This window comes from Anneissia japonica, unplaced genomic scaffold (genome assembly GCF_011630105.1).
Source record: "Anneissia japonica isolate Jap-2015-1 unplaced genomic scaffold, ASM1163010v1 scaffold287923_len1623670_cov205, whole genome shotgun sequence".
Taxonomy (NCBI): Eukaryota; Metazoa; Echinodermata; class Crinoidea; order Comatulida; family Comatulidae; genus Anneissia; species Anneissia japonica.
The window spans coordinates 22,651-32,015 of record NW_022721637.1 but is presented as its reverse complement, the minus strand read 5'-3'; the positions used below and the strand labels follow the sequence as shown (position 1 = coordinate 32,015).

Genomic DNA, 9,365 nt, shown 5'->3' with positions numbered 1-9,365 from the left:
AATATCTGTAAAATAATAATTTTCTATGTTTGGAAAGTGTGTAAAAATAAGAACAAAATAAGAACATTTTGAGCCTCAAATCGGCCAAAAAATAAGAACACGATCCTGGGCCGGCGTGGTTCTCATTAAAAATAGGGCCCTTTTGGGGAAGGCTGTTTAATCAACCGCCAGACAGGCCGATCCCTCCGCTACAAAAATGTGGAGCAAACTAACGTCTCACAATTGGCACAAAATTTCCAGTTTTGCCAAGTTTCTCTATTATTTTTAATATAGGCCCAATAACTGGACATAGTTACAGTATAGGTGCACATGGCTATTTTTAAATATTCGCTGAGCTCAGGACCGTTGCGGGTTACAAACAATGAAAGAAATAATAAATTCAGCAATAAAGAAATGATTGTCGGTTCTGTTCAATTAGTTTTAACTTTGATTTGTAAGGGAGGTTGTAATGTAGTACTGGTCGGAGTTTCTTCTATACCATAGGCGAGAATCAATCATTATTTATAGGCCTATTGAAAGAATGGAAGGAACTCAGGTTTGTATATATATAAATATATATATATATATATATAACATGTGAGTCAAGAACGAAAATAAATGACAGAGGTGGACGTGTGACAGAACATAAAATATATATTATTTAATAGAAAGACGAATATTTCGTCCTGTACTCAGAACTTCTTCAGTGTTAATGAAATGTACAGAACTATTGGCATCATATAAACAAAGCAATCATAAAGGTGACTAGATAGAGGCGGAGCAAAACCCCGTTAAAAGTCAAATAAATCAATCCTATACAGTATATTGCTATAAACATCATATAGATTATAGAAAAAGACGAGCATATATATATGTGTGAATGGAATAAATTATCAAGTACACAGTATAGCATAAAGTTAAGCTACCAAAGAGCCCAAAAGGGGCAGCTGAAATGCATGACAGTTACAAGCATGAAAAGGGGAGACTGATAAATCTCAGCCAAAATTTATTTATTATTTGTGTGTGTGTGTATGTGTGTGTATGTATGTATGTATGAATATATATATCCTTTTTCGAAATTTCCCCGCGCCCCTCACCCCCGACCTCGGGGCTTTACCCCTCAAAAAAAATACGCACCTATGCCTCGGCGTTTTTATGTTTTTGTTTTTTTTTTGTTTTGTTTCTGGCTTGACGTGACTGTCAGAGACTTCATATGCTATTTTGACTTTATATAGGGGAAAACTCTAAACCACTTGGGGGAAAATGCTATTTTTTGAATATTAATTTTATCTTAATATAATTATAATTGATATTCATATTGATACACTATTGGCCTAAATGATTCAGTGGTTTACCTGTGGTGATGTTCTATAATGTTCACCTGCCTACGTTAAAACTGAAATAGGAACGCCATCTTTAATGACGTCAAGTCTATTAAAAAAAGTTTGTTTTATTTTCGTCCGTTCTTACACTGAAAATACATTACGGGATTTTCCCTCCTAAATATAGGTATTGTTTACCAAGTTTCTTATTTGATTGTTGTGACTGCTTGATTACGTATGTATAACGTTTTGGTTTTTGAACTCTGTGGCGCAATTTGTGTAAATAAATCGGATTTCAATTAGGCATGCCTAGGATTAAAATATTCAATTACTCATTTAAATGATAAACATAAGTTATCAACTTAAAATGACGGGAAACATGATTGATAGGATCCTTTACCACTGTTAACACGACACACAGCTATGCAATCATGACAAGGAAAAATACAAATCGTTCCCCAACGGGCCCCCCCCCCCACCTAATCTCTTAACACCCAATTTCACTTTTACTCAATATCAAATTGCACGGTCGACCTTGTTTGTTTCTTTTTAAACAAACGTGTTGGGTTTCATTCAGTGCGGGGATCGATCTCCAAAAGACTCATATTTAAAAACTAACAAATACAATACTCAGTTTTAATTCTTGTTCACGCTGCAGGAGTGGTTAAAAACTATAGAGGGCGTAAACAAATATATCTCCACTAGTGCACAGAATTCGGCACCTTGTGGATCTCCAGGAGCTGGTTATGAAATTAACTATTGTATTAACTCAGTGAGCAATGAAGGCAAGTGCTAGCCATTGATTTATAAATCAGACTTAAAACAAATGTTTTATTCGATTTAGTAACGTAACGTTTATGGGAACGTTTATGTAGTAAGTGGAAGTTAATTTCGTAATTATGTTTACATGAAGTAAATGAACAGATCCTTATACCTCCAACTGCTTATAAATACATCTGATCTTGCCTTGTAGAGATCATTTGTAAAGAATAAATGCAAACATTTCAATAAAAACAATCAACAGCTGATGGTTTATTTGTTTTTTGTTTTTTTTCTCGTAATCACTGGTAATACCAAACATAAGTATTACATACTGTATATCAGTCTTTAATTCCGCTATTCCAAAAAAACTTTAGCAACATAACTACAGTGTTACTCTTTGTGTTTGGTTTGGTAAGTCATTCTATTTTGTTGATGTTTTCTCAAAGCACTTTGTAACCTGGGAAAGTAATTCTTGATATATTCTTAGATTAAATCATAACACCAATAATCAAGACACATTTTACACATTTGAAATGGCACAGGTAATATTAAAGATTCATTTCAAATATTGTGAATATTTTGAAATGAATCTTTAATATTACCTGTGTGAGTACAAATTCTTTAAAACAGCATCAAAACAAAACTTGTATATTATTTTGTTAAATGGTTATTTAACTATTTAATCAAGGGTAATAATGCAAACACTAAAGAATTTATTAACTATTTGTTATAGCTTTATATATTTATCAATTATAAATTAAACATCATTACCACTAATATGAACAAATCAATCATCCTTTAAAAAAACATTAAATAATATTTGATTTTAGTATTCATGTATCAATAAACATGCCTGAGAAAATGGTTAGCCAGATTTGACCAGAAGAGATTTAAATGGTCATTTATTATAAACCAATGTTCAATTCAAGATAAGAGATGAAATTACAGCCCTTACTATGTTATCATGATTAAAAGCTCTTGTACTGCTTTGAATTTCAAGAACTGAAACAGCAATTAATTATCATAAATCTATGTGTTAAACACTCAACAGTCCAATTATCTTTTAAAGATAAAACTGTGAAGTTATCATGTCCTGTAAAGCCGTGGACTCACTACACCTGAGAGTTATAGTCTGACGCAAGCCTATGAAGAATGCACACCACGAGGCGTACACAGCGAATCTTTCTTAATGACGACTGGTTCAGATTACCACTGTAAATCAGTAGGCAGTGTCACGTCAACTAGCGCTTAAAGTGAGCGAAGATGGATTCATCATACGATGGCCGTATGACCGTCTACAATGCAGTGAGTTCCCGGCTTAATAGGTAATATTATATAATAGGCCCAACTATTCCATCCTTTGCTTCCTATGCTGCCCATAACATGGCTATAGCTTTAGCAAGACCAACATCATTAAAGTTGAAGTAACACAGGCTAGCAAATACCAAGCTTGAGGTTATTAGAAGACTTTTGTTGACAAATTTAGGGAGGGTTGGACCATGAACATAGTCTGTGAAAACCTGTTCCATACCCCTGAAAGAAAAAAACGATAATCATGAGTTTTCAATACATGCTGTGTAGGGAGAAGATTTTACACAAAGTCACTTTCTAATATTATTATTTTTCTAATTCAATTGAAAGAACAAAAGTATTTACAAAGAATGTGATGTTAATTAGTTTTGATGCCTTTACTTCGATTGGGGCGTATGAAGTACCGTAATACCTTAAATAGAGCCCCATGAGCTTAATCGCAAAAAGAAGTCCCCCTCTATAGTTTGCAAAAGTAATCTTGAAAAGAAATCCATCTCTAAAAGAGGCCCATCTGAAAAAGAGACCCATCCAAGGGTCCTAGAAAAAAGAAGCCCAGTTCTTCTATTCCAGATTTTACGGTATAACTACCTGTATACCTCATAAATATTAATTAGGTAGTTAACAACATTTCATTAGTCAATTCCATAAGGGGTGTGGTAGTTTCTACTACTTCCTGTGGGTCAAATTTACACATACGCAGGCAGTTTACCCTGCCTACGTGAACCGTATGAACCGTAAACTGCATAATATTACCCTCACAGATTGAAATGGCTAATGTAGACAGACAGTTTGCTGTTTAATATTTATGAGGCATGTAAAACACATACAACATGTTATATTTTCGGCAAGGCAAGTGAATTTGATTTCCCTCATCCGAAGCTTACCAGTGGCAATGCAATACAAGTGATGCTGCTAGGGCGTAGTCTAAGGCTGGATTTGGGAAGGCTAAAGCTGCCGGAATAACACCCAGCAATCCGATGGACACTACACGCTCAGTTTTCCAGTGTGTTGAGCTCATCATTCCTGGCGGAAGAACATACAAATATAAATACTAACTAGTATTTGTTAAGGATCATAAAAGCAACAATTTAAAAGCCATCTTTACAATGCAATAAAACTTACCAGTCCATATTCAATCTTTTTTTTTTTTTTAATTAATTGTGGAGTGTAAAGCAGTACAGAAATACAGTAGAACCCCCTCCTTTAGGACATCATATTAATGTGACAAATGTTTAGCTGCGGAGTGAGTAACACTATGGCCAACCCTATTCAGGGGATGACTCTATTAAAGGGGTACTTATTTTGGTCCCACAGATGTCCCCTTAACAAAGATCTCAAACGTCTCAAAATTTAGTAGTACAGTAAATGGAAAATTACGGTAGCACCTAATAATTTTTGCAAAATATGGTTGCTCAAATATACAGGAATAGTGTAGCAACTATGATAAAAGCAAGATTTATGGGTCATTTTTTTCTCAGGTTTCATGGTAATTTATCAGTAATTTGACAAAATCTGAGTAGGCCTATTCCAGGAACAAAACCTAATCGAAAACTCATTTGCTAGGTTGTAACAAGGGTGGTCCAAAAATGCTGGTGTTTTGGGACTCTATAATATGCGTATACATACTGTGCTGTGTAGAATTTGAGAGCTCTGCCTTGGGGGGGGGGTTCTACTGTACAAGATTATTACTGTATAAACACAAATAGAATTACAGTATATTAACAGAAAAATAAGACAATCCAATCTTCAATTGTATCATTCCGCTAGCGCAATTTAAATTAAAATTTTATGAGTATTCAGTGATAAGTTGTCCCATAAATTACAGATCTTACCTGCACTGTTTCGCTGGGGTGATGTGTGTAAGGTGGTTCCAGTAGCAGCAATTGAAGGTAATTTGGAGGCCAAAAAACCTGACTGAGCCAGGACACTACTGCTCCTGCTTAGCCCTGAAAATATGCAAAACATGATGTGCATTTGATTTCTTTAGACAAAGTTAAAAGCAGTACCACTATTCCCCCTTCCAAAAACAAGGTTCACATTTTTAAGTCGAAAATGTACAGAATATAAAATTTATACTGGGGTCTCCATTCCCAGAGTGTGTAGTAGTTATATTAGAATAGATTGATATCACGGAAAAGTGGCTTAATTACTGAAATATGTCTGTTTCAGCAGTTCTCTTTGTGGGACTCTCCCTCCCCCACCCCCGCCAAGTAGCTTTTATCTGTCTCTTTGTTCCAAGCCATTATTGAGAGCAGACATATAGAAGAGTTGATGTCTTCGTAAATTCAAAGCTTTTTATATAGAACTGTAATTACACTTATTATATCTATTACATATGACATTCATTTGAGTATGTAAATTATAATATGCTTAGGCATGATAACTATCATGTTGAGCTATTGTCTGGAAGTACAGTGTGTTTTGTAATTACCATTAAGTAGTAATTAACCAGATTACTTTAATGATCATTAACTTTAAATTATGCAGTGTCAACTTTAAATTAGGCAGCGTCTGAAACTGTTCCTACGATTAAGTTTAACCATTGAAGTTAGTTAAGCTTGATCAGATACCTTTTAATTACTATAGATTAAATCATTATTGACTTTATAATCATTTAATCAGATACAGTGTCATAAACTGAAACTGTTCTAGAATTGATTACTACAGTATCTATGTTAATTTTACAATTACATAATGTATGCAATCTTAAGTATTACAGTATTATATATTTTTGATGTAATTAAGTTAATTGTGAATCCACCAGACAACTGCTCACACATTAGATCTAATTTAAGATGGCCTCATTAGTGATAAGAATAAGAAAGGCTAACCATTGGTGGCACTGACGGTAGGTGGTGCTCTTTATTGTTTACCATTTATCGGTTATGTTGTTGCTATTATGTTTATATAATGTTACCTTTATAGATTATTACACTGTACCAAACTTGGTTATACCAATCTACATAAACCAGGGAGATGTAATGTACATCTCCCTGCATAAACTAATGATTTGCCATGAACTGGCGAGTGGATTAATGTTGATCGATCACAGTCAGTGTAAAGACGACACAACATGGCTTGACTTTAGTTTGATTGATAAATTGTATATCCTTGCTTCTATGTTTATGATGATTTATGATTTAACACATGATTTAGGTTGATTTTAATATGATTAATAACATTAATTATATTGTTTTTGATTTAAGAAACTTTTTTTTTTTTATGTAACTCTACTTTATAGAGGTAGGTTATGTTAATTTTGTACCTCTTTTTACAGAGGCTGCTTTGCCTGCTTAGCGTTGATGTGCCGCTGCCCCGGTGATTGGTTGTGAATTACGTCATCTATACGTCGCAGCCGATCACCGAGAGAAATCCATGCACGCGTGGAAGACCCCATAGGGAACCCCGCACGGAGTGCGGAAGAAAATAGACGAGCAAGCGAATTGAGATACCGAATACCAACCTGAGAAGACATACTGACCTACTTACTGATATACTTTCTTCTACCTAGGCTGGAAGAGCGAGTGTATGGTTAGTTATGCCTACTTTATAGGGTATCCGATCATTTCGGTAGCCCCTTCATTTCGGTCGCGCTATCGCGTTATGCATTTCGGTCGCGGTGTATGGCACGCCGACGGTGCAACCGCAAATCTGAAACATGGGAGCTAAGTAGTATAGTATTCTTATAAACACAAATATTATAGTTTATGATTATTTTACGTGTATCACTTGGTGTTATTTTTCTTTTTTTACAGAAACAAAGAAAATGTTACAAAGTCAACTTGGTTTGAGAAGTTTCTCTTTAACATTTGTTGATATATATTTTATTAATGCATAAATTGAATGGAGGTTTATGAAATAAATATAGTCAATAGATTATATCATACATTTGTTTTCTTGTCTGTTACGTTTCCATTATCTTAAATGTTTTGATCATGTTTATAATTTGATAAATGAACATACTGAATGATAAATGATGAATGAAAATGAAGGAAATATATAGTATTTTCATATTTATTATCCACATAAAATTTTCAATATATTTATAATTAAACACCGTACATTTTAATGGCCCATTTCAGGCTTCTTTTATATTCATAAGCCTGTCAAAATGACTCTTTCTAGTCATAATATTATATAGTTGCGCTAGAATTTAATTTCCTACAAACTAGATTCACATGGTACTCTTGAGGAGAAGCAGTTTGTATTTTCTTGTTTGTTTTATTTCCATTTTTTATACATATTCTGATGTTTATAAAATACATAGTAAAATGCAGTTTTCATATACAATTTTAAATACATGTTAATAGCCATTCCACGGTTTCGGTCTTCGGGGCGGGCTTCCTTCTAAAGCTAGAAAAATTACTACTTCAAGGCCTCCTGTACTAGTTGCCTGGTAACTAACCATAAAATCGTAAAGAAACTTTCCCACAACCAAGGTTCCCACGGTGCTCATGAGGGTGAGAAGGCATATTCTTTGTACGCCGCCTTCAGGAATGTGAACGCATTACACTGCAAAGACAAAAGTAGGTCAGATGCTAAATATAGATGACTAGCTATTTTTAGCAGGTCATGAAAGTGGCAGTGAAGGTGTGCAAGTGCGTTCACCTACTTCAGCTTCATGTCACCATTAACTTTGAGTCATAGGCCTATTTATAAAAAAAAAAAATACATGAATTGTAAAGTACTATAGTTTTAATGGAATGTATAAATACATATATTTTAATATTCTGATATAAAAGTATATTTGATTAAACAAATTAAATCATAATCATAACAACATTCCTAGGCCTTTATTATGAATAATTCAGAAATTGATAAATACAAATATGTACTTGACTATTCACTTCTGAATCTGTAAGAAAAAGAACACGCTAAAATTATATTCAAATTACTTGTAATTAATAACAATCGTAAAAAAACTTAAACAACAATCATACCAAAAAAAAATACAAAGAACATTAGGCTTATGATAGTCAAGTATCGTAAAAAAAGAGACAAAATAAATAAAATTAATACCCAGTCTGCACACGCACCAAAAAACTTTAAAAATACAGAACCCTTTAAAAATTACTTTCCAAACATAAAGCACTAGTACGTACATCGGCGTTCCATACTGAGGCTGTTTATCGCGATTGAAATGCATAACAATACGGCGCGACCGAAATGAAGGCGCAACCAAAAAGATATGTATTCCTTTATAGTTCTGTATAGTATCTCGAGTAGTGTAAGTACCTATAGAGACCTAGCAAATCTCTATAGCGTTCCCAGACTTTCTTTGACCGGTTTCATTTTGCTATGTCACTTTGTCATTTGATGAATAAATGTTATGAAATCAAGACGAGTTACCTGTTGTCGTTGTACGTGTCGACCGCTACCCCACACAAATAGTTAGGGAGGCCAGAGCCTGAGTATTGTTACACTAGAAAGGGATTTCTCTAAAAATCCAGGCTAGGCCCTAGTTAAAATAAACCGCGGGTGTCACTAAAACAGTAATATCGGCGATCACCGGTCCATCGCCTAGCCTAGTACTAGCCTAGTAGTAGTAGCCTGGGCTACTAGTCCTAGCCTAGTGCTACAGTAGTAAAACGTAGGTGCCACCACAAATTAGGTCTACACCTATACTATGTATGAAATAAAACTACCTTTTGTGCATCCTCTTAACATAATTGACATTGCCATTTTCAGAAAAATTGAATACACCTATCAGTATTAGGCGAAAATAGTCGACAGGCTTCACGCACTTAATTCACGACCAAACACACGCCATCTCACGGCCAAATTCGGCCAAACGTTTTTTCGATATCGGCTAAAATCCGATTAGAAGGGGCACATTCATTTAAAATAGGACCTACTACAAAAATTACACGAAAATCAGCGGTCATTCGTTTGAAATTAAAGAAAATTCAAATGATATACACAGAACAATATTCATTTTTCAGTTTTTCTTTTTTAAATTATTCTATCACCATAAAATACATGCAAATCTAG

At 34.2% G+C, this 9,365-nt stretch overlaps 1 protein-coding gene across 2 annotated transcripts; it reads right to left on the bottom strand.

Moving 5' to 3' along the window:
* Positions 1 to 1,154: 1,154 nt before the first annotated feature.
* Positions 1,155 to 9,149, bottom strand: LOC117111689 (succinate dehydrogenase [ubiquinone] cytochrome b small subunit B, mitochondrial-like). 2 transcript variants are annotated; one of them, XM_033254672.1, is made up of 5 exons: positions 9,020 to 9,111; positions 7,780 to 7,886; positions 5,207 to 5,320; positions 4,259 to 4,397; positions 1,155 to 3,596 (listed from the first exon to the last, which is right to left on the bottom strand). In XM_033254672.1, the coding sequence occupies exons 2-5, from the start codon at positions 7,844 to 7,846 to the stop codon at positions 3,431 to 3,433; spliced, it is 486 nt and encodes a 161-aa protein (XP_033110563.1). In that variant the 5' UTR covers positions 7,847 to 7,886; positions 9,020 to 9,111; the 3' UTR covers positions 1,155 to 3,430. The 2 variants fall into 2 exon arrangements, with proteins under 2 accessions (XP_033110563.1, XP_033110564.1); XM_033254673.1 differs by lacking the exon at positions 7,780 to 7,886 and having other exon boundaries at positions 9,020 to 9,149.
* Positions 9,150 to 9,365: the final 216 nt, after the last annotated feature.

Coding starts and splice junctions, on each gene's coding strand:
- LOC117111689 (XM_033254672.1), bottom strand. CDS start 7,846: ATGCCTTCTCACCCTCATGAGCACCGTGGGAACCTTGGTTGTGGGAAA. Junction 5,321..7,779: donor AGTTTCTTTACGATTTTATG/GTTAGTTACCAG, acceptor GCATATTTTCAG/GGCTAAGCAGGAGCAGTAGT. Junction 3,597..4,258: donor CTTGTATTGCATTGCCACTG/GTAAGCTTCGGA, acceptor TTTTTCTTTCAG/GGGTATGGAACAGGTTTTCA.